The sequence below is a fragment of the Sciurus vulgaris genome (genome assembly GCF_902686455.1).
Source record: "Sciurus vulgaris genome assembly, chromosome: 6".
In the NCBI taxonomy this organism is placed as follows: domain Eukaryota; kingdom Metazoa; phylum Chordata; class Mammalia; order Rodentia; family Sciuridae; genus Sciurus; species Sciurus vulgaris.
Window position 1 is genome coordinate 112,496,816 of NC_136466.1, and position 25,248 is coordinate 112,522,063.

General features: G+C 44.3%; 1 protein-coding gene across 7 annotated transcripts; it reads right to left on the reverse strand.

Annotated features, from left to right (window-relative positions):
* Window positions 1-929: 929 nt before the first annotated feature.
* Window positions 930-24,619, reverse strand: GCNT4 (glucosaminyl (N-acetyl) transferase 4). Of its 7 annotated transcripts, none has more exons than XM_079146036.1 (3): window positions 23,875-24,619; window positions 23,368-23,786; window positions 930-4,012 (listed from the first exon to the last, which is right to left on the reverse strand). In XM_079146036.1, exons 1-3 carry the CDS (start codon window positions 23,938-23,940, stop codon window positions 2,644-2,646), a joined length of 1,854 nt encoding a protein of 617 aa, XP_079002162.1. In that variant the 5' UTR covers window positions 23,941-24,619; the 3' UTR covers window positions 930-2,643. The 7 variants fall into 7 exon arrangements, with proteins under 7 accessions (XP_079002162.1, XP_079002167.1, XP_079002165.1 ...); XM_079146041.1 differs by lacking the exon at window positions 23,875-24,619 and adding an exon at window positions 10,368-11,743 and having other exon boundaries at window positions 23,368-23,407; XM_079146039.1 differs by lacking the exons at window positions 23,368-23,786; window positions 23,875-24,619 and adding exons at window positions 10,368-11,743; window positions 22,861-22,984.
* Window positions 24,620-25,248: the final 629 nt, after the last annotated feature.

Here is a 25,248-nt window from a genome sequence, read left to right on the forward strand (position 1 = left end):
TTATCTCTAAGTAACTTAAGAGTCTAGAGTCAATAAATACTTTTACAAAGCATAACTATGAAACACAAGCTGAAGAACATTCTCAGACCAGGAAGGGAAGCACACCCAAAGGTTTGAGGGAAGAATCGGGTTTGAAGGCATACAGGGAATCTGCAGGATCCCCAAGGCAAGAGTGTGAAGCGACAAGCTCCCTGAAACGTTAGGAGCCAAGTCCAGAGAAATGTGTCCAAGGGAAAAGAAGGCACTGCCACCTCGCATCTTCTTCATCCTTTAGACTACAGCATGAGAGTGATGAGCAACTTGGGATGCTTTGCAATTAACAGGGGAGGGGCAGGACACTGGCCCCGGAGGTTGACATTAATCTGTCGGCATTTACATCTATTTTGATGACCAAAGGTGTAAAAACCAAGACTTCAATGGGACCTTGTATATTTAATCCTGGGTGGTAGGAAAAGTATTTCTACTCCTCCGTCCAATCTAAGCTACTGGACAAATTTGCTAATCCTATCATCTTCATCAGAACCCCCAAACATGGTGACAAGGTTTTTCACAGATCTGGGTTTGGTGACAGAAGTTACCTCTGCAACGATGGCCTCCTTTTATATTTCAAAGGTTTTTCAGAGAAAGTAAATCTCACAATGGGGTCGGACCTATGTTTGCCTTATACTATTAGTACTCTCTCATATTTCAAAATATGTCCCCATTTTCAGACCACTTCAGATATTATTTCAGTTGATTCTCACAAAGGCCTTGCGGGAAGCCAGGAGAGGCGTCCAAGTGCTCAGTGCAAACACCAGGGGGACTGAGGCTCAGGGGGGATCAAAGTGACTGCTTGTCCAGAGTCTCACGCACTAACAGACTGGTGCAGGTCCTCTGCAGAACTTAGCTCTCTAAAACAGGAACTGATTTTTAATAGTAGGAGCTTAGTAATGGTTGTTTTCTGAAGAATGACGCAATTTGAAAGTGACACAAAAAGAAGATAAAAAACAAGTTAAAGAAAAAAAGAAAGGGAGAGACAATAGTGCCACTTGGCAGTTAGTGTCACGAACTTTGAAATAAGTGCATTCTATGTGCAGAATCTGGAAATGTAAAAAACATTTAGCATTTCAAATTTCTAAACAGTCTGATTTTGGACTCAATTAACACATCTTTGTTAGTGAGGCTGACATCGAAAACACTTTTTTTTTTTTTTTTTTTTTTGCAGTGCTGGGGATTGAACCCAGAGCCTTGTGCATGCAAGGCAAGCACTCTACCAACTGAGCTTTATCCCCAGCCCTGAAAACACAATTTTTTTAAAAAAAATCACAATTTTTACAGGGGTTCATGGCTTTCCAAGAGCTGGTGAAAGTATTACAGCCTGTTCTTAGGACCCTGCTCCAGCACTTACAATTACTATACCTAGACAATAGTTCTCTCAGGTGTGGGCTTCACAAAATAGCATTAATAAATATTCTTGTCCTTAGGAAAATTAGCTTTTTCTCTTTGGATCTAAGTTGAGAGGAAAACTGAAATGAACTTAAGAGTTTTTATCATTTTAAGTTTGGATTCCACTTCGACAATTCCCAGAGAAGAAAACATTTTAAATGACCATAAGAGTTAATTTAAAAAACCGTCATATTCCATGTTAATGTTTTCAAGAAAATGTAGTAACTTGATAGTTCCGTTAAATAGAATTGTACTAATTCCATAGGAAGTGTTCCATTATAAAGGAGCTTACCTATAATGATAACCTACGAAGTGGAAGATGTAGGTTTAAGGTTCTGGTATATGACACTTTGAACTGTTAATCAGTTCTTATTTTTCATCAATAAATGTGTTTGAAGAAACGGCTGAATTAGAAAGGAAGCCATTCATGACGCCATTGTGTAACATGATACAAAAGTTGAATAACCCTTTTTTTCTGTTCCTCTTCAGGCACCACTTGACCCAGTTCCCCTACCTCCCACCCCACCTCCTTCCTTGACTTTCATACACTATAAATGCCACACTAACAGAGTTCCCTCAGCCCTGAATTGAACACGTGAGGCACCAAAAGGTAAATTATGCTTTGGCAAGCAAGCAATCGGACAATTCTTTGAGTGTCTCTGAGGTAGTGGAGTCTCTCCTCCTAATATTCTAATGGTTAAGAAAAATTTAGGGAGCTGAACTAAGAGACAGGCGGATGCTGGTCAGTATGCTTTTACCCCATCCTGAAATGTGATTGCCACATACTCCAGAAGCTTCTTCAGTGGAATCCTCATTGTCATGTGGAGAACATGAAGATACTGAGGTTGCCGTGAGATGAGGGTAGGCCATGGCTTCCTGAGGGCATTGTGCAACTCATTACAACTAGGATTTAATTCCTGAATGTTTTCTGGAAAATGTGCCCGATGCACAGATGGGTGCTCAATAAATATTTGATGACTGACTGAATGCTTAAGATCTCTGATTTAGCTCAGTGAGATCACAAGCAAAAACAAACATTGGAAAAAAAAAAAAAAAAAAACTTTAGGCTCGTATGATCAAAGTCTAGGTGGCTTTCCTTAGTACATGGAACCTTAGACAACTTGAAGATAAAGTTCAGATGCTGTTGGGCCTGGCATAATATACAATTCCAGATTAACTCCAAGTATCAGATGCCCTCTTATTTCCATCTTGATTTTACTATGATGATATGATTGTCGGATTTTTATCCAGAAATAACTTTTCTGAAGACATAGTGATCCATTCTTTCTGTTGTTCCTCAAGCTTTTCTGCCAAGCATTTAATCAAGACAGGGTCCACCTTAGAATCAAATTTATTAGCAAACCAATGTCCATCTTTTATAAGCCACCTTAATTCTGCAGCTCCATAAATACACACACTTCGAAGGTGGGAGCCAGTGCAACTGGGATAGAAAAACCCTTCATAATAATTCCACTTAACAAGGCGGGTCTTGCTCTGTAGGTCAGACACATCCTGGGCTGATCTGGAAATCTCCCCGGGTATCCCTGGTACCCGAATTAAGGTGGCCCAAAAGTGCTCATCAGGAGAGTATGTATCTTTAGACCAGGCAAAAAAGTCTTTTATGAGGGAGTTGTTGAAAATATATTTAACAAATGCTTGACTTAAAACAAAATAGGCACTGCCAACAAATATCTCAATGTTATGAGGGGGTGCTTCCTTGGAGATGTTTGTCCTTATTGGTAGCTTCACATATTCATAAGGCACCTGTCGGAGCTCATGGTGATACGTGAATCTTCCCATTTTACTGTTAGGTGGTTTCACTGTCTCTAACATATTGGCTCCATTGAGTTTCTTCAGCTCTGACACTAATTCGAAATTTGACTTCAGAGGAAAATCTTGTCCACACAAGTTGATGACATATTTCCATTGAACTGAAGATTTGAGAAGGTCTGATAAGCAGTTTAAATCAGCTTGGAGTCTGGAAATGTGGGCATATTCCACAGTCTCTAATTTGGAAGCAATGAAAATATTGGAGAAGCACTTAGCTAAATTGTTCATTGCAACTTTGAAGGTGTTAGGTGACTTAAGGTCATAATGGATGCAGTAAATATTGTGCTGGTTATATATAGCATGGATAAGCCTTTCAACCATAATTGCATCTTTGTGGACAACCAGAGAATAAGCTATTGGGAAGCCTTTCTCCTCCCTTGAAACTAGCTTTTGGTGGTACCTTCTCAGAGTCTGATAGATGTCACAATCACTGGTCAATGCCACAACATCATCATCCTCTAAGTCGATGATGTCTTGCCTTCTTATTTCCAGACTCTTGCCAATTTCCAAAGGCTCCTGTTCATAGATACCTGAACAGTTGACTTCATACCTGATTTCATCCTTAACATGGGTGTATCTGTTCCTTACAAAAGGGGAGGTACTTAAGGAGTACTCAACTAAGTAAATGCCTCTTTGAGGGAAGAGAAGTCTTCTCACATTCAGAAGCTTTAATAAGGAGAACAGCCATAGGGTTAAAAACAGGATGAAAATTTTCTGCTGTAGGGTGTGTTTAAGACAACATTTGAATATCTTCATTCTGTAAGAGGAAAAAGGAGGTAAATATTAATTTATATTAAGTGTTAAGAGAATTCAGCTTATCCAAAATTTATTAAGTGCTGTTATGGTTTGGATGTGAGGTGTCCCCCAAAATCTCATGTGTGAGACAATGCAAGAAGGTTCAGAGGAGAAATGACTGTGTTATGAGAGCATTAACCCAATCAGTGAATTATTCCCCTGAAGGGATTAGCTCAGTGATAACTGAGGACAGGATGGGTGTGGCTGGAGGAGGTATCATGGGGGCATGCCTTTGGGGTATATATTTGTGAATAGCAAGTGGAATCACTCTCTCTCTGCTTTCTGATCATCATGTGAGCCACTTTCCTCCACCACACTCTTCCTCCATGATATCCTGCTCACCTCAAGCCCCGAGGAATGGAGCTGGCTGTCTATGGACTGAGACCTCTGAAACTGTGAGCCCCTAAATAACCTTTCCTCCTCTACAATTGTTCTTGTCAGGTCTTTTAGTCACAGCAGCAAAAAGCTGATTAAAACAGGTACCTACCACATGCCTGGCAGAATGCTGGACCCAAAGATGAATAAAACAAGATTCTTGTCCTTCAAAAGAATCCAGAAATAAGGAAGTGGAAATGTGTACAGTAGTGGTATTTTCTGAAATTCTGTGTTAACTATACTTAATTTGAGAGATGTTGGTTACCAAAGAGATTGGAAGACAAATTCCTTAGCCCTGTGGGGAACTGATTTCAGGACTTATATGGATATGAAAACCCTCAAATGCTCAAGTCCCTGATAGGAAATAGCACAGCCTTTGCATATTACAGATCCATAATCTCCTGCATACTTTCAACCATCTCTAGATCACTTCTAATACCTCGCACAATCCCTCCCCATCGCTTCATTCATGTGATCCAGCACAGTACTTGGTAGACAGCAAATTCAAGTTTTGCTTTATAAAACTTTCTGGAGTTTTCTTTTCCAAATATTTTGGACCCAAGTTTGGTTGAATTCACATATGAGGAGCTATAAATGTGGGGGGCCAACTGCACTATGTGCTTTGTATATTTTGCCTTTCTCCTTAGTATATTTGTGGAAGGATTGCTCTGGTTTGGGCAGAGGTCTAGAGAATGAATGTATTCAGAGGTCTTCAGAGATGTGAATGATTCACCTGAGGCCAAAAGGAATACCTATCCAGGTTGAGGCTGTGGCTCAGTGGTAGAGTGTTTGCCTCACATGTGTGGGACACTGGGTTCGATCCTCAGCACCACATAAATAAATAAAATAAAGGTATTGTGTCCACCTACAACTAAAATTAAAAAAAAAAAAAAAAAAAAAGGAATATCTATCTTAAGTTCAACTTTCAGATCCTGATTAGACCCCCACAAACAGGGAGGGCACCTCAGGACAGGACCACCTGCCCGGAGAGGGAAGGTGGCAGGGACCCTTGGAAGGGAGTTGGGAGGTGCTGTGAGGATCTTCCTCCAACCAGCTTTGGCTGTTTTTCCCAGGCAGGAAGGACCATGAATTTCCAAGAAAGGAAGGGTTCAGGGACAGCCCAGTTTCCTGGCTTTCTGAACTATGTTCGCAAAGGCCTTGCTGAGGGGGAAATCTTGTCAGCCTTTGGGTCAGACTTTGAGATTCTTTAAACAAGCAGTCCCTCCAGTGCTACCCTGTCCCAAGTCAAAATAAAACCCTTTTGTCTGCTAACCATGGACAGAAAGTCCTTTGAGAGAAAACCATTCCTTTCCCTACATAAGTAAAGGTGCAATGCCCTTTGGTGTGAATGAGTTTCTACCAAATCTTAAAGCAGTCCTTGGCCTCTTTCCAGCTGTGGCCAGAAGTCAGCAGGGGTATAGGAGGCAGTAACTAACCAACCAACCACCATAGCAGGAGGTAAGAGAAAAAACAAAGGCCCCCAACCTCAGCATGGTTCCCCCACCGCCAAGGGCTTCTGTGTAACTCCCTTTGCCCCTCTCAGTGGCCTCTTTAGGGAAAACCAGGCCTTGGGGTTGCCAGTTGCAAGGGTGCAGGTGGGTGGGACTGATACCTGCCCGTTGCAGCCCCACCCCTTTCCTGCCACCTACCCCAGGAAGTCCAGAGGCCTCCAGAGTAGAAAGGAAGGAACTCCTGAGGCCTGGCCCAGGTCTGACCAGAGTGGGTGGGGCTAAGGCTGACCCTCAAGCGGGCCACAGGTTTCCTAGGAGACCAGGTTAGCAATGCCACCTGCAAACTCCTCTGGACTGGCTCTTTTCCTCTTAAGGGCTTATGGGCAGGAAGCCGGCAAGCGTTTTGCTGGCAAGGAGTACTCTTACAATTACTTCCCGTGGGAGAAGGGGTATTTCCCCTCCCACCTAACCAAGCGAACAAGAAAATGTGACCTGTGGAGTTTATCACCACACAGGTACCAGTTCCTAGTGCTGACAACAGGACCGTAAGAGAAAATAACAGCAAGGTTTGGTGGCTACAGCTCAGGTGGAAGAAGTTCTACAACAATTCATTAAAAACCACTCCCCACTAGATTCCCAACAGGGTTGTTGCATGAAGCATTTCCCCAAACCGGCTTCTTCCCCAGCTCTCCCAGGCACTGCTAGAACCTCTCAGGAAGCAGCAGGAGCACCAACATACTGCAGTTAAGTGCACCCAGGGTGAGTAACCGCATCCAGGGCCAACTGGCTACACCCATCTGCAGCTTTCCAAAAAACTCTTCTTAAGCTGGCCATTTTGTAAGGGAGTAGGAGGCTACCTCTCCAAGGGAAGGAAAGGGAATGATAAATCAAGAATGGTGGAAGGAGACTGAGGAGAAAAGTTCTGAGTGTGACTTCGTTTAGGGACCAAGAATTGCATGCATGCAATTCACATAGGTCAGGACACTAGGGAGAGAGAAGGTAGCTGGCCTTCAGGATGCCTTAGACGTGGGCTTGAGTGCCTAGAGTGGCACTTGATAGTTAAATTCTTTGATTGAACTAGTTAACCTCTCTGAGGAACCATTCTTTTGTCTCAAAGTGAGAATTAGAGAGGCTAATTCCTAGCCACAGGAGGATTGAGGCTCAGTGCTCCTAAGAGGCCCTTCCTTTCTCCCAAGCCCAGCTTCCTGTCTCCAGTCTTGGGGCTTTTCCAGTACACTACACAGGACTTGCTGAACTTATATTTTAAGGGAAAGAATTCATGAGAGAATTTTATGCAATATTGAAAAATGACTGCCTTTCAACTCTTCGGATTAAGGTAGGAGGTGATGTTAAAGGACAAAGCTGCTCAGAGCTAAGACGTTGCTCAGGTGCTGAGCAAAAGAGGAAGCCACACGTGGTCCCACCATGCATGACACATTCTGGCCAAGGGACAAGGGCTCAGCTTGCCCTTAGAGGCCCTGCAGTTCAGCTTAGGGCCGGCCTACCTAGCACCTGTACCTCAGACAGATCCCTTGGCCTCTGCACATCCCACCGCACCGGTAGAACAACCGTGGCAGTTAAAGGAGGGAAGGCCTGCAAAGCCCTCTAGCACAGCTCCAGACCATGACTGCCTGGTCAATGCTGGCTATGCTTCTGCTTCCTTGTCCTCTGTCCAGCTCACCTTCCAAACTGCCCTGCTACTCCTGCTCATTGATGGCAAGCACTTCCTCACAAATCCTGTCCAGACCCGAGGTTTATTGTCCCCCGCTGCCACTTTTTTTTTTTTTTTTTTTTTTTGCTGTGCTAGGGTGGAACCCAGGGCCTCGTGCCTGTGAGGCGAGAGCTCTACCACTGAGCCCAGGCCCCGGCCCTGTTGCTGTTTGTCAATCTATCTCCTGTTTTCCCCAAGTCTCCACATAAGTTCAGTATTTTAGCATTAGTGCCTGAATACTTCCATCCCATCTTCCATACTAATTTAATATCATTATTAATGTAGAACCACTCAATAAACAGTGGTTCCTTGGGGCACTGGCCTAAATACTTTACATGTGACAACTCAGACCCTTCAACAGATCAGTGAGGCAGGTACTGCCCAAATCCCTCTTTTTGGAGAAAGGAAATTGAGGCACACGAGGCAATTGAAAACTGTCCAAGGTCACAGATGTGGACTGTGCTTTAGTTGAAAACGGAACCCAGAGCGTCTTGTTCCAGAAATACTCTCACCTCTTCATCCAGCACCTTCTCTTAGAATACAAATTTTAAAAATCCTCTATTTCCCATGACAGTTTAGCCCTTGACTAATTCTGTCCTTCCTATGTCATATCAAACTGTGCTAAAGCAGAAACAGAAGGGAACTTAACACCATGTTGGAAGTCCTGAGACCTTCCACCCAGTTTAAGAAATGATTTACATGGAGGATAAAAGGAGAGTCTGCTATGAGTCAACTCTGTTCCTGCAGCCAGAGGCTGGGGAGACAGAGCGAAGGAAGAGATTAGTCAGTCCTCAGCCATCGGGATCAGTTAGAGGAAAAGCAAGCAAGTCTGTCCTGAAGGATTCTGCCACCAGTGACACTCGTTTCATCTCCTGTCACCAGGGAGTTACTGAGCTATTTCTTCTTGTAGTAATCTGTAATGCAGTTTGGGCTGTCTGAGGATTACTAATTGTTTGAGGAAGTGTTCTGGGAGAAAGTTCTTTCCAGGAGAATATTCCCTCTTTGGGCCACCTTAATCTTCTTAAACTTTGTTTTATTATATGTCACTTTAAAAAACAGGCTATGAAGAGCTTATTGACTTAGAAATGTCAGACTTTTATTTCTTTCTAAAGTCTTACAAAGAAGAATGATCACTTAAGGACAGTAATATAAAGGCAGGTGCACTAAAAACAAAACAAAAAATACCAATAACCCTGGTCGAGTTGAACAAACTAAGGTCCTTCTGCTGCAGCTACTTGATTTCAGTGAGGTCCCCGATTCTGCCCTTGATGACTTGCTCATTGCCAAACCTGAGGATGTTTTAGACTAAGACTAGCGGGTGGGAGGATGACTCAGTCCAGATGCACCTCCTCAACACCCCCACAGCATCCCAAGAGTTGTGCAAAGGAGTAGACAGACAAGTTTCTTGATGACCTTATACACTCATTGTTCTGGAGGGAAGATTTCAAAGGCAAATAATTATCACACCATAGTGGGTAAACAGCAACTACTCAAAACCCAAGAATGGTGTGCCTGAGTCAATAATTCAACAGGAACTAAGCCAAGCAACCCTCAAATAATCAGGATACAATTTCTACAAGGAAAAGAAAAGATTTTCCATTCTCTATTTATAAAAGTAAACACCTTCATTAAAAAAAATCAGTAAGTCAGAAAAGTCTATAGAAGAAAACAAAGCTCTGCAATGATCTGACACCAGCACTGTGGACAGCATGTCTTTCTAGGCTGCTTGTAACGAACACACCCTTTCCTCCCTTTTGGTTGACTTTTTAAAGGCAGTCTTCCTACATAGGCACAGCCCTATTCCTTTCATTTCACAATATTCTGTGAATGAGCCCTTCTCTAAAGTGGGTCTGTAAATTATTAGCAAGTACACAATTTCTAAAAGAGGCAACATACTTTTCAATAGGGCGAAAAAAAACAAATAATATAATTCACTTTTCTAGGTCTTCATCACCAATGCTTAATTAATTAACTCACAGTTCCTGAAGAAGTCTAGAAATAAAATCTTAAAACTAAAAAGGAGTTTAAAGGTGACTTCCCCCTTCAAAGGTGGCTACCATCCAATTAACCCCATTTCATTCCTGGATGCTAGGAACATATTCCCCCCTTACATGTGTGTTTTACAAAATACCTTAGATTGGGTAATTTATAAGTAATAGTAATTTATTTCTCACAGTACAGGAGGTTGAGAAATCCAAGATCGAGTTTCAGATCCGTGTCTGATGAAGGCTCGCTCTCTGCCTCCAAGATGGCACCTTGTTGTTGTGCCCTTATGTGGGGCGGAGGGGAGGCAGAAGGGCAAATGCTAGCAGGGAGAACTGCTCCTTCATGCCTCTTCTATAAGGTCGCGAATTCCATTCATAATGCTCCACCCTTCACGCTTAATCATCTCCTAGAGGCCCCACTTCTTAGTATCATCACATTGGCAATTAAGCTTCCACATGTGAATTTGGGGAGGACACATTTAGATCACAGCAATATGTCCAACTGCTCTCTACCAAGTGGAAGAAGGAAGGATCCCTACCCCTCCTCTCCAGGCCCTTAAGCTGGCATTCAGTCCAGCCTACCTCCCTGCTCCCCTCCACTGAGACCACTCTGGCCTAAGTCAACAAAAGGCTTCCTATTGCCAGCGTGTGGACATGTACCTGTGCTTTCTTAATGGTCTGTGCTGAGTGTTAGCATTATTTGCATTGACTTACTTATTCTGCTCCTGAGATAGATATCATCATTTTCCCATTTTTTCAGATTGAAAAACTGAGTCACAGAGATACGTAACTTACCTTAGGTCACACAGCTAGTATGCTGCGGGGTCAGGATTTTCAACTGTGGTCCAATTTCAGAGCCTTTGTTATTAAACCCAGCTTGACAGCACCTCTTCAATGCCTTGGCAGTAGGAGAACCCTCTTGGTTCTACATAAAAAATGTACTTCACTTCTTTTTACTCTGTGGGAACCACCCTGATCCAAGCCAGCATCCACCCTTGCTTGGGTACAAAACAATCTCCCAACTAGCTTCCCTCATTTTCCTCTGATCCATCCTCTGTACTGTAGCCAAAATGATTTTTAAACACATTAGTTAGACCACCCCCACCCCCTCCTTAGCCCCACATAAAACCCTTTTCTGGGATTTCTCTTCATGTAGAATAAAATCAGAAATCCCTTGCCTGACCATAAAGCCCAGCAGTTCCCAGGTCTGCCTTTTTCCACAAGTTCATCTTATTCTCTTTTTCTCTCTTAAGCTCTCGGTAACACCAGTCTTATAAGAGTTCCGGGACATCAGCCTCTTCCTTGCCTCAGGACCTTTGTACTTGCTATTCCCAAGTCTAGACCAGTTTCCCCTGGACCCTGTCCTGCCTGGACCTTCCTTGAAGGCCTTGCTCACTACTCCATCCTCTGCATCTATTCCTGTCATTGGGTTGTTGCTCAATGGAACAAATGAAGACCTGAGTTCTAGTCTGAGATCTGCCATCAAAAAATTCTCAACTGAACCTAGCAAACCATTAATCTTGGGCAAGTCTTTACTTCCCATGTGAGAAACGGGAAAATAGTTTTTCTATCTCATAGTGTTACTACAAAAGTCCTATGACAGAATGCACATGAAAGAACTGTAGGAAATAAAAGACAATTTGGGCTCGCAAATTTCTGTATTAAGTAGGTACGAAAACCTCCATAAGAGGAAAGACTTCTTGCAAAAACTAAAAAGGAGTCCACGTGTTGTTCACTTTATTTTTCAAAAGCATTTATTATTCTCTCTAGTCTGACCTTCCAATTATTATTTGTTTTTCACTATTTGACAACATTTCTTTTGGTTAAAAGTTTTTACTGAAGTTTCAAAATTGTTCATTGGAGTTTCAGAATTATGTAGATACACCTGTCTCAGAGTCAGGGAGAGTTTTCAAGTTAACCTTTGAGTTGTTTTCTCTTTTTTTTCCCCCGGTATGCTGAACATTTTTTGGAAGACTGATAACCAAAGAATTTTGAAAGGCATCCTCGAGCACAACCCATTCCATGCAGAGCTTAAACAGCATCTGTAACACTGCACTTCAGAAGCTATAAGGTTCTTCCCAGGTTCAAAATCTTCTAGAGGGAATTCTCCAGATGTTGCAAAACTGCAGTGACTCATTGTGGATCCCTGTTTGGCCGTTATTATAAGGACCCTGTAACCAGCAAAGCACTAGTAAGGATTTTGCAGCAACGTGAATACCCAGAACATACTCTCCATCAGGGTTTTTGCCACGTTCTGTTGCCAAGATCATAGCTCCTGTGAAACTTTCCCAGCTGGGTGAACTAGGCTGGCTCTCCTCCAAGGGGACTCTGTCTGAGCTCCCTGTACAAGACATCGTAATTGATAGCTTTCTCTCTAGGCAGTTTGCTTCCATTTGCAAGTACAAAGACTATGGTCCTGACCTTACTTAGATAAAGGACTACTTCACCTGCAATGCTGTAAAATACAGGCTTTGATGGAAATTTTGGTTTTGAAAATCACTGTCATCTGCCTCGTTAGATTATAATTCTTCCAACTAGTAATGTCACTGGAGCCTGTCAGGTTTGGGGAGAATCTCAGGCAATAGTTTGCATGGGATATGCGCAACCCACATCAGGATGTATTTACCAGCTGGTGGTCCCTCATGGTCCTAAGAAATCTAGGCAGCAGAAGTCTAGCAAAAGAGTGCCAGGTTCAATCGCCTTTTTATAGTCACGCCAGTTAGAAGAGAACAGACTCGATTCTGGGCTCTAGCTCATCTGTTCACAGGGTAAACATCAAAAGCTGAGAGTGTATCTTAGCTGGCAAAGCCACATGGATGAAGTCTTTAGCTGGAAGTCTAAAATACAATAATGAAACCAATGAAATGTTTTTACTTTGTAATAATTCGTGACCTTCATTGCCGAGCAAAACAAAAACTTTTTTCTCTATAGAGAAAAAGTTTTTTAGTAAGAAGGGCAGATTTCAAAAAATACCTATGCACTCAGATTTTAGCTTGATGAAAAGAGCTGACATTCAACGTTTACCCATTTTTAGGCATAAAGGGTTCCCCAAAAGGAGATCATTTCTTTATGAGATCTTTGCTTCTCCAGCTTTATCAAACAGAAGTTTCCTTCCTTGTAGGGTTCCCTTCTCTGCCCTTCTCATTTCATTTAGTTGGGAAACAACATAAAACCGAAATACATGTTATGTTTCATGTTCTAAATTTAATATGTGGGTTGAGAATATTTTGGCTTCTTTTCCAATAAAGTAGAAAAACCAAATTGAAAAATACATCTATTTTTTTTAAAAAAGTAAGTATTAGAAAGAAAATAACTTTCCCTACCCAAAATCTATGGGCATGATTTTTTTTTCTCCTTCCCCAGAAATCTCTTGAAGCATTTATATGGCTAACTCTGTATTTTGTCCTGGCCAAAATTAATTCCTCAAAGGTTCTGCGGTCAGCTGAAAAGGTACTGGTAACTGGTTTCTACATGTGTCTTTAGAGTAAGATATCTAATGTTCTCAAATGACGACATTGCGGAGGCCGTATAGGGACAAACGGACGTGAATCAACTGTATCAAGGTCAGGAATGGCTTGAGGCCAGACCAAGCTGCTGGTGAATGGATTAGACACACTCCATTTCCCATTAGCTTGTTTGTGTTTGTGTTCTGCCAATATGGTGGGAGCTCAGCTGGAGACTTCAATATGCTTCCACACTTAACCAAAAGCCTCAAGATCAGTCACTCTGGGCTTGGCTTCACCATTTAGCCAAAGACCTGTGCTTCTTGGTTTAAAAATGTGTATATTGACCTCAGATCTTGTGTGTGTATATAGGCACAATAAAATTAAGACCCAGGAATTCAAAATTAAGTGAAAGGGGTAGAAGAAGTAAAAATCTGCAGTTGCTTGGGCATATTCTGCTAAAATAGGAATTTCAAAAGCAGTGATTTTGAAATTTTTACCAAAAGTCCAATCTAGAAATGCCTGCAGGAAGCTCTCCCTGCATTTGGCACCTCCTCCAAGAAAGCATTCTAGCAATGGTTCCCATCTAGACAGCAGGTCTCAATAGGCAGGAATTAGAATAAACAAGTACAGTGACTGCTTAGCTAACTAAGCAGCCCTTACATAGCATCTCTATGGAAAGCAGAAGAAACGCCAGCTCTCAGATTTTCTAATGGATGATGACATTAAAACAGCATGGGCCAGTGCCCAAACAGACAGATCAGTGAAATTAAATTCAGAAATGGACTCTGGTGGACCACCGGTTACCTTCCAACATCTATCCTCCCTTTTCGCTTTACAAAGAGAACCCCTATATTGTTGGTGGCAGAAACATGTCTCTAAAAGATTTCTTCTTCAACTTCCATTGTAGAGGAGCTGTTAGTGAAATAAACTGTGGGATGTCTGAGAAAGTTTTTTTAAAGGAGTTTGATTTTCAGGTGGGAAGCATGCCATTTTTGTCTCCTCCTCCCCCTCTTCCATTTTTCTGCTGGAACTCTAACATGATGGTGAGAGTTGTAGCAGCCATCTTGGAACCATGAGGTTCAGACCAAAAGACTGTTGGAGACCTCAATCCCCAAATCCTCAAGCCACTGAACGAGCAGCAGTGAACACCCACCCTGAATTCTTGCTACATGAGAAAAATAAACACTTCTATGTTTAGGCAACTTGCCCTTTGAAAGATGGTCCCAGGGAAAGGGTAATACTTAACACACATTCACACACTCAAGAGCAAAATTAAATTTAAACCAGATTAAAGTATCTACTTGTACAACAGTATAATCCTGTATATAGCCAAGTGCAAAAATATGCCTCAAATATGCTGAACTTCTCATCCATTTATATTTGGAGGCAGATGGAAGCTTGAGGTAAACATCTGAAGGAAGGCAGTCTGCAAGATTTACCAAATTAACTCTGATGTTGGCCAGAACTGCAGTTTGCTCACCATGCTCAGTTAAGCATCCTTCGGTGTATGGCAATCCTCTGTGTAAGGTTTCTGGTCCCAGGTCACCTCATCTCCAAAGGTCACCTTGCAGGTGGGGTGTCTTCTGAAGAGCTTCTTATGTAAGAGAGACTTTAGGGCTAGTTTTTTTTTCTTTTTCTTTTTCTTTTTTTCCCCCTCCAAGATGTCAGTATCATACAAATATCACTCAAAACATCTGGAGTAGTTCTGAGCCATTTCCTGAATGTCCCTTTGCACCCCTTCTTCCTGACCCAATTCCTCTTCTCCCTGCCACACATTCACCCGCCTCTGTCTTACCCTCCTGCTTTACCTCTGCATACTTTAATAAGTCTGCCATTAACAAGATGCCAGAATCCAGTTAGCCTGTGCTTATGAGAGGAACCAGGGCACTGATCACGTGGTTACTGGGATGACTAAACAAACTAATGGCTGGGTATGTTCTGGTAGAAAAACCAGACTAGCACAGCGTTGCATGATGGTCAGGATCAAAGGCATTTGAACCAGCTGAGTATCACTGACCAGATGCTGTTCTGCAAACCAGCACGGGCTCATGCTCAAAGTGCCTCACCCACTCCTACGCCCAGAAACCATCCCCGAGAGGCAACAGCCATGCAGTTCCAGGAGGCAGACTGGACTGAAGCCACATCAAAAGCTTCCTCGTGGTGGAGGGGGAAGGAATCAGATGGACGCCCACCATGATATTCTTATAATTTGTCTGCAGGCCTGAAATTTTTCAAAGTGGAAAGGTTTTTGTTTTTGTTCTTTAAGAGAGAATTATGGGGATAATGGAGAGTGGACAAGATTAAAACCTTTTGAAAGTCTCTCTCGGTACCAGGATTCAGATAACACATTTCTAAGATCTTAGATCTGGCACAGATCTAATTCTGGAGTCATTGCTATCTTTGCTCTCTAGTCTATATTTTCACTTTATTGTTCCATACTTATGAACTAACTGATCATAAGAGTATTCTTTTATTATTATTATTATTGAGGTAAAACATAACAAAATTTATCCCTTTTGCCTTTTTGGTGGTGCCAGTTTGGAACTCTGGGCTTTGAATGTTAGGCAAGAGCTCTACCCCTGAGTCACACCTTTTTAAAATATTATTATTATTTTTTATTATTTCTTATTCTGAGACTGGGTTTCACATGGGCCTCAAACTTGAAATCCTGTCTCAGCTTCCTGAGTAGCTGAGATTATAGGTGTGCCTGGCTCCACTTTAGCCATTTTTAGAGAAATATTCATTAATACGTACTACTTGTACATATTAATGGGGTTCGGGGTGATACTTCCATACATGCATATAGAGTGCACTGAACACTTTAACCATTTTTATGTGTTAAGGACCTGTGGTATTAAGTACTTTGATATTTCACCATAGGCACCCACCGTCCACAGATTTTCATCTTCTCCAGGGAACTTCTTCTGTCCAACACTGGCTGATCCATTCTCCCCTCTCTCGTCCTTGGCAGCCACCATTCCACTTTCTGCCTGTATGGATTTGACTAGCCTAGGAAATCGTTTAATAGGAGTCACATGGTATTTGTCCAATGTTTGACAAGTTTAGTTCACTAAATATACTGTCTTCAAGGCTCATTCATGTGCCAACATTTCCTTCCTTTTTAAGGCTGAATAATATGTCATTGAATGTAGAAACCACATTTTGTGCAGCCACTTCTGCCAATGGACACCCATATTGCTTTCACCTTTTGGCTATTGTGAATAATGCTGCTATGAACATGGGTGTACAAATCTGTTCAAATCTCTGCCTTCACTTCTTTTCAGTACTATATATATAATATATATGTATGTATGTATATGTATATATACAACTCATATAGTACTCATATATATAACTCAAATATATATAAAAAAAAATATATATATATATATATCCCCCACCTTCCCAGTGCTGTGGATGAAACCCAGGGCCTCCCACATGTCAGGCAAGTGCTTTTCCACTGAGCTATACTCCAGCCTCCCTTATATTCTTGTGTATCCTATTTCTGTCCCTCTTCTATTGTCTGTCCACCCATCCAGCAAACATTCACCATGAGCCAAGGAGGCACCATGTTGGATTCAAGGAAGAATATGACTAGAAACTCAACTGCCTCAAGGAATACAGAGAAATAAGAGCGAGGTCCTAGGTGACTTGATAACACAGCCCAAGAAATCCAGTTGTTTTGTTACCTTTGAATTTGTTTATATAGATAGTTCTCCGAAAGGGCAAGTCACTAGCTGTTCTTGGAAATGTCTCTCTTATTCTGTGTTTTCTTCACCGTGGTGCTGACTCGATGTTCCTTTCCTCGGATCTCTTCTTCAGCCCCACATCCTTCAGCTCCACGGTCTCCCTACCATTCTCGTAATACCTTTTCAGTCTCATCCTTTGAGGATGCCGATGCTGAGGGCTGTGCAGAGCCAGTCATTCCTTCTTATTCCACCAAGGTGGAATGCGGGGGTGTGGATGCAAATGCACAAACATTCCAAATATGCTGTGCTGTCGCAGAGGAAAGGGAAGAGAAAAGGAACCTTGGCCAGCGCAGGAGCTATGCTAGGTGTGGTTCTTCCTCGTCCTGGTGGAACTGCCCACCCTCTGTGGCCATCTGTGCGAGGTGCTCTGTCCTGGGCTGGCCGGCTCTTGTAGACCACCAGAGAAATGCTGGGCGGACAGGTTGAAGCCACCGGGACTGACAGGTTGATTGCACAGGCCTGAGCACAGCTCAGAAGCCCTTCCTCAAAGGGACAACCATGTTTATTTCCCTTTGACTAGAGTAGGAAACAAAAGCTAGAAAACCAACAAAAGATGACAGGAGAGAATGAAAAGCAACCAAAGAGCATAGAAGTACAGAGTATTCGTGTCTGTGGTTAAGACTATGCTGCTTCAGATATGGCACTCTGACACACTGCTGTTTTGACTTAAGGCCCCTGAAAAAGAGAGGGGCCAGATCACCCACTCTGTACTGTTCCTTAAAAGCAGGAGATGAGGTTCCTGTCAAAATGAGCAGGTATCATTCCTACCATGGAGGACAGAAAGCTGAGGCCCTTTCAGGGAAATGTGCACTACTGTTAAACTCAGCTTACCTGGCAGATCACTCCCCCACCCAGTTCGCATCCTTGCCTAAGCCTCTGGCCATGTCTCACTTTAATAATTGGCTATTCTTTGTTCAATTCAGAAGGTAAGTGTTCATCTAACTCTTTGGACCTTCATTTCCTTAGGAGAGTTTTGCTGTCATGTAAGACTCACACGTTTGTATGCTTTTCTCTATTGGTCTTTCTTATATCAATTTAATTCTCAGGTACAGCAAAATACCCTAAGAGGATAAAGCTGAAATTCTGTCTCCCTTACAAGGGAGATTTGAGTTTACAGACAACTTTACCATCTACAGGCACTTTTTGTTTCGTTTTGTTTATCATGGTGACGGAGATCATCACATCCAAGTACGGGGTGGGTGTAGCTCAGTGGCAGAGCATGTGTTTAGCATGCTCAAGGCCTGGGTTTGATTTCCAGCACAACTTTGCCTGCCCCCCCCCCCCCAAAAAAAAAAAAAGTCTGGTAGTATCTTGCAGGAGGAAAACAAGCTCAGCTATGGGGATTCTGAAGTTTGGCTTAAGGTGGGAATTTTAATGTTGGGGGAGGCCGGGTAGGGACTGAACTAGAACCATGATGTGACAGTGCAGGATTCCAGGCATTTTCTCAAGCTCTAGCAACCAAGGCTAAAGGCATTCCATAAAGCTGTTCTGCTTTTAGCCTTTTTAAACTTCTCTTGTGCCACTGTACTATGGAACTGTGCTCCTCTAACGGCAAAATTTCGTATCAGCAAAATTTTACATTAAAAAAGAATCAGATAACTTGAGTCTCTTGGTCAAATCTAGACTTTAGCATAAAAGTCGAGTTCTAGAATGTAAAGCAAAGATAGGCACAATTTTTGCTTCCTAAATTTCTCAGTTCTTTTACATCTGACTACAAATAAGCTGAAACTTACCTCTATGCCACCTACAAAACAAAACAAAAATAAAACTCCAAGCTGATGGTTTAAACAATACAGGGATAGTGAAGCCATCTCCAAATTCAGTTACAACGTGCTAATGATGGCTGTGCTGTGACAGACACCAGGGGTGAAGTTACAGAACAAGGGCCTAAAAAGGGAAACCATAAGAGGGAGTACTTCAGAATAACTGACTCAAATGTTTGAACCCAGGGGTGCTTAACCACTGAGCCACATCCCCAGCCCCTTTTGTATATTTTATTTAGAGATGGTCTCACTGAGTTGCTTAGGGCCTTGCTAAGTTCTGAGGCTGGCTTCAAACTCACCATCCTCCTGCCTCAGCCTCCCGAGTGGTCGGGATTACAGGCGTTCGCCACTGCACGCGGCTGACTATTATTTTTCCAATGCTGGCACCACAGGACTGCAAAAGAGTCCATGGTTTTGAGCTTCATTAGCTGTGAGGCCACTAATAAAGACACTCACATCATCATTAATTCCTTGACCAGGACCTCAGTGGCCAAGTGGGCAGAGGACACAAAGGTAAGCTCAGTTTGTATGTGAGTTGACAGAAACAGAATCCAAACAGATTGTGTCAGACTTGGATCTAGTACGATGAACTTCAAGAGACAAATGCAAAGACTAACTCTTAGGTCCAGAAAGTTAACTACACTCATACCAGATGGACAAATGTGGCTTCACAGGAGCATCTGTAAAGAATGGTTCAGTGTTTTGGCTGAGTACACATTTGGTATGAGTCAGTTTGTTTGGTATGAGACTGCCAAAGGAAGAAAAAGGCAGCGAAACAAAACCTACATGGCCCTGGACATGGGAACGACAGAGCTGCAGAACACTAAGGCTGAAAGAAAGCATCTCCCATCAGGTTAGACTTGGACCAAGGAAGGTCCAGGTAGAGGTCTACTCTACTCTGCCCTGAGCAGATGCACTGAGAAATAGGTTTGTATCTCTCTTCAACCCTCTCCTAGGTCAGCTAGGCATGGAAGTTAAGTGGCACAGCAAGAATCTGGCGATTACAAGACAGAAAAGTTAAGATTAAGGCTGAAAAAATGAGAAAACCAGGAAGCATGAATGCTGCTCCAAACAGCTAAAGAACTCACTAAAACACACGTTGCTGGGTCCGATCTCCAGAGGTTCCACTCAGCAGATTTGAGTGGTCTCAGAATCTGCATTTCTAATAAGTCCTCAGGTACTACTTGGCAGCAGGCCCAGGGACCTCCCTTTAAGAACCATTGCTCTAAGTAACAGAACTGTAGTTTGTTTCTTTGGTTATTGCTATTCTGCATTCATGCAATTTTACTAAGATACAATGGCCCATTTCCCAATAAGTCCAAATTAGGGAGATTTATTGGTTTTAAAGGCTCAAACATTTATATTTAATATTATGTTCTAAAATGTCATACTGCTAAGCAGAAATTCAACTTTTACTTTTGACCCTTAGTGTTTATTAGTTTGGCTCCATAAAGCCAACTTCTTTTTCTGCTTCTGCTTCATTTTCTAGCATTTTTTTTTAAATAAAACTTTTCTCTGGTTATCTTCTACTTTTCTTGTGTTTTTCTGTTTTGTTTGGTAGATTAAGCTTCACAGCATGTTAAGAAATACCTGCTTTTATCAAATGGTTTCTGGCTTCCCCTATCTTCTAAAAGAGTAAATATGGATCCAATACTTTCCCTAAAAGCACTGAGCCCACCATTCCCAGGAGGCTATTAGGTGTGAAGAAGCTGCACTCAATTCCTGATTAATTTTATTTTCCCTCCTATACTTGAAGCTTCAGCCTTTAGCTCCTACTAGGAAAATTACCAGCATATGAGAATGCATATATAAGATGACATGCAAAGCAATGCAAATTAATACCAAACATGCATCTCTAAATTGCTAGGGTAAGTGTTGCCACTGATGTCTGCTTTGCTTCACTGCATTCTGGCAAGCAGTGACTGGATCCTTCTATTATAGTTGATCTTGTACCACATTCAGTACCTGGCCCTTGTTGGCAAGCTAGGTAGAAGGTGCCCCTGCCTGTGAGTCAGGCCAAAGAGATCCTGGCCTTAACTTGCTACTTTTATCTCTGGCCAAGTTTCAAAATTCTCCAGGTCTCAAATTTTATGTCTGAAAATGATAGGTATGACATCACAGAAGTGACATCATCATAATGAAGCCAGCAGCACCAGGGCTTACTGAACACTTGCTATATGCCAGGCTTGATGCACACGTGAAGCATGTGTTGTGTATGGATGAGGCATCTATGCACTCCCTGCCAGTTCACAAAGAGGTATACAGCATGTACCCTTTAGGCGTCCTTAGGGGCGGTGACACTTCAGAGACCTGGAAGCTAAGACAGATAGGCCAAGGAAGCCTGTGCCAGATTACAAGCAAGGTAGTGACAGGGTCAAGTCTGGCTTCAGGGGCCTTGCTCCTAGCCATGTTGCAGCTCTGTTCTGTGATCACCATCTGTGTTTCCCTGAAACATTAAATCTGCATGATCTAGAAAGTCAAAATTCAAATTGCTCAGTCAAACATGCTTCATAATGTTGTAAGATACTGACAGTATGTTATGTGAGCTTGGTATTAAAATACCATCACAATCAAATTGCTTTTTACCTAACACTTCAAGGGACAGGGGTTCCAGATGGCCTGTATGTTCAACATCTTCCAACTTGCTGCAGCCCATTCACATTTAAATAAGTGTGGGTTTGCTTCATCTGAAAAAAGCCATCCCTCTGTCTCTCCTCTCACTCTGGAAGCAGTTGCCAGTCCTCAGTCAACACCCCTCTTGCCCACTCCAGGGTTCAAACACCACTCCTGACACAGTGCCAGCCAGCTTTGGAGACTCAGCCAGGGCCTCTTGAGAAGCTTTTCTACTCAGGAGCCTCGAAAAGCTGCTCAGACCTAACAAAACCATGCTTGGTTCTTCTCCTGGCACCTGCTCCTCCAACAGTGCTCCCTGCTTCTGTAAACAGCAGCACCGGGGCTTACAGGGAGTCTCCTGCACTCACGCCTTGCACAAAATTGTTGCCAAGTCATTTCATAGCTGAGTCTACCACCATGTCATCCCTGGCGCCACCTTACCCTTTCAGACCCTCTGACTCAGCCCTGTCTACTTTCCGGGTTCCTCAAATCCATTCCTCACCCGCAGCAGAGTTGTGTTCCGAAACCACATCTCTTCAGAACACTTTCAGATGGGAAACTGTCCTGAGACTCCATCCACCACCCTCCCCACCCCCACCAGGTATCCTGCCGCAGAATCGCTCCTGGCTTCATCTGGTTCTCTCTCCACTCTCCCCTCAGCCATCCAGCACCAACTCTGACTTAGTGCCCAATTATGCCATTCACCCCTACCTACCTCTGTGCAGATGTGACATTTAGCAAATCACTATAAACCTTGCCTCTCAAAGGAAAGAGTAAAGAAACCTATCTCCCAAGGACACTTTCCTTGTAGTTCTCCTGAGTGAAAATTTGGTGCCACACAATCCCATTCTTTGGCTGTTGTTTCTCTCCTAATACAGGTGAAAGATAATTCAACATCTTAATTGGTCATTTCTCACACAGAATTCGATCCTTAGAAAGTGCAACATAGGAACAGTTCTCTGCAATAATTCACTTTTAAAGATTTTACTTCCTTAAGACACTATCAACAATAGCTGCCAAAATGAACTATGATTCTAGAATGTCGGGCTGAGAGATGGTTTAATAATAAGGGCATCTAAGATCAAAAAGGGTGATTTCTATGTCTACCAAATCACTTGAGAGATCTAAAAGAATTAATATTATCCCCAACTCCCTTAATCTTCTGGCTTGTAGCACTTTAATTCTAACGATAAGCAAAAGGGGTTGGGGTGTGCTCCGGGACTAACATCACCTCTCCGTTTGCTCTGCGAAGGGATGTTTTCTAGTTTTCCAGAGCATCCCCATTCCGGAAAGCTTAGCTCTTAACATTTACAAAACAATACCCACCCACTCGCACCGTTCGCCCACGGAAAGACTGTAACTCTGCTCGGATCGCTGCAGGTTCCCAGCCCCCTGGGGAGACACCGGCATTTAGCAGGGGAACGATTCCCGCGGGCTCTGCGGTAGGAAAACTTGACCTTAAAAAGCACAGAAGCTTGTCCTTGCGGAGGGCCCGACCAGGGAAGCGCGATCCGCAGCTCGACCAGCACAGAACTCTTCAGAAAACCCCTCCGGCCCACGCCCCAGAGCTCTAGAGGAGAAGCTTCGGGAGCAGCTCCTTCACGGTCCCCGCGTCCCTCACTCGAAGCCCAGGAGCGCGTCTGGGTGGCCCTCGGAAAGGGCCGAAACAGTGGGAGTCTAGCTTCCGGCAAAGCGGGGTTCAGAGGCGTGTTCTCACCCCTCGGGGCGAAGTCGGGAAGCGGTGCCCACGCGCCCGCGGCTCCAGGTCCCGCCGCTCGGCTCTCCCAGGACCTACTCCGCACCCAGTCGCGTCCGCTGCCCTTTCCCAGCGAGGGCCTCAGGGAACTTTGCAGCGTCCTGCCGCTGGCTGGGGTGCTGCGCGCAGCCCTGAAGTTGCGGCATCCGCTAGGTGTACGCCGGGGTCGCCGCCTGCCCCGCGACTCGTCTGCCCTCCGATTTCCCTTGGGGACCCGCTGGCTCCTGGCGCAAAGCCAAGTCGGGGATCAGTCCGGGATCCCGAGGAGGCCCTCCCGGGCAGCCCCCGCCCCCATCCCCGAGAAGGACTTGGCGCCGAAGTTTTCCCCGGGGAAAAGTGAAAGTCTCGAGGAGAGGGTCGAGGCAGCCCGGCCACCCAGCGGCTGAAACAGGGGCACGGTGCCTACCAACACGGGACACCCCCAGCCCCGGGCTTTCCTCTCTTGCCTGCGTGGCCAAGTTGACTTACGCAAGGGACCCAGGGAGCCCCGAATGAGGGGCCCCGCAGCTGCGGAGGCCAAGCCGGTGGGGGCCGCGGGCTGCGCTCCCTGCTCCTCGGTGGCGGCCCACTCGCGCCCTCCGCCTTGGTAGCCACCTCGGCCACGCGCCCTGCCAGGCAGTTGCTTTCCCTCGGCCCGGGGTGGGAGAGCGCGAAGCGGTCCCCGTGACGTGTGGAGAAAGGAGGAGCGCCGCCGCTGCGCTCCCGCAGAGGGAGCTCCCCGCCCTGCACTCCCGGGTCCCCGCGCCGCGCCGCGCCGCGCCACGCCGCGCCGCGCTTGGGACAGAAGTTCCGCTGCGCCCTCTGCTCCAGCAGGCGCTCGCCGCACCCGGGCCGAGCCACCCAGCTCTCTGCCGCTGCCCTAAAGTCATCCAGGTTTGTTTCTTTGCCTGCATTAAGCAGACAAGAAATCCGAGGTCAGGAGAGCTAAGCGACTTGCCCAGAGTCGCTCAGAGGGCGGTGACAATGCAGACTCACATCCACGACTCTTGGCTGCCCCCCGAACGCTAGGCTCTGTGAAGCTCCCGGCACTGCAGGAATCATCCAGCCGCGGCAGTGGGCGCGATGTTCTCATGGGTAAGACTAGGAATGTCCTACGCAGCCTGGCAGAGTATTATCAGCAGCGTGGGAAGGTGGAGCCTTTTGCTCAATAAATAGGCTACAAAGTTGATTTTCAATCAGTGCCTGTATGCCCTATAGGCGTCCTCTATCCTCAGGAGGGGGTGAGGGTGGAGGGCCCTGAGGGCGCTGTAGCCGGCCCTACTCCCGCTCACCAAATAATTGCATTAAAGAAGGCACACACCAAGGCATTAACCAATTTGGCAATAGCTGACTCCGGGGTCCTTCGTAGCGGGTTTTTGTAAATATGCTGACTTTAAAGTTAAGCGCTGGCGGTGCTTGCTGTTCCTGCACTTAAAGAGTCTCTCGCGGCAAGCTAGTCTTTCCCAGTTGGTTTATTCCTTTCTCCATCATTTGTTATTGACTGAAGGCCAGGAGCATACACGCCTGTTGGTGGGGAGGAGATAGAACGTAGGACCCAGGACCCAGAGAATCCCAAAGAAAGAGCCTCGCATAGGAGTCCATCCTGCTCCCAGTACCTGGAGTCTGCCCATATTAACAAACTCAGAAAAACGCTGCTATTCTCAGGGTCCAAGTGTTTTTACACCCATTTTACAGACTTTGAAGCAAGTAGCCAGCTCTCATCTCTTTTCTAGTGGGATCTCTTTTTAGTGGCAGAGCCATTAAAGTTCACGATTTACCCTTCCCAGGTCTATTTCATGTGCACATGATGGTGATGCCGCCGCCGCGGTCGCCCGCTGCTGCTGCAAACCACCAAGGCTTCTAATATCCATCCTGTGTGCTGTTCGCAGCCACTTATGCAAATTAACTCTTTCAATCCCATGCTTTATATGGGGTATATGTGCTCTTTTTTATTCTTATTTTATAAATGAAGAGAGGGAGGTAAGTCTGGTGAAATAACTTGCCAGTAAGTGGCAGAGCCAGAACTCAAAACTGAGGTGGTCTGAACCGTAATCCTACTCTTAACCATAGAGCAGGAGCCAGGGCCTCCAGGGTTGGAAGAGATCCTCAGCCATCAGCCCCAGGTTGCATCATGGAGCTTTCAATTATCTCAAGCAAGGCATTCTAGGAAACACACACACACACACTTCTTCCCGAGTAGGTCAGCTTTATTACTTTGAATTATCACAAAGTGAATAACCTTTCACTCACTTGCTCCCCTATCTCCAGCTCTCAGATCAACCATTTGTCTTAGAGCAAACAATATCTGTGATGGGACCTTAAAAACATCTTCAACTTAGAGTTTATGAACTTTGTTTTGGATTGTTTCAT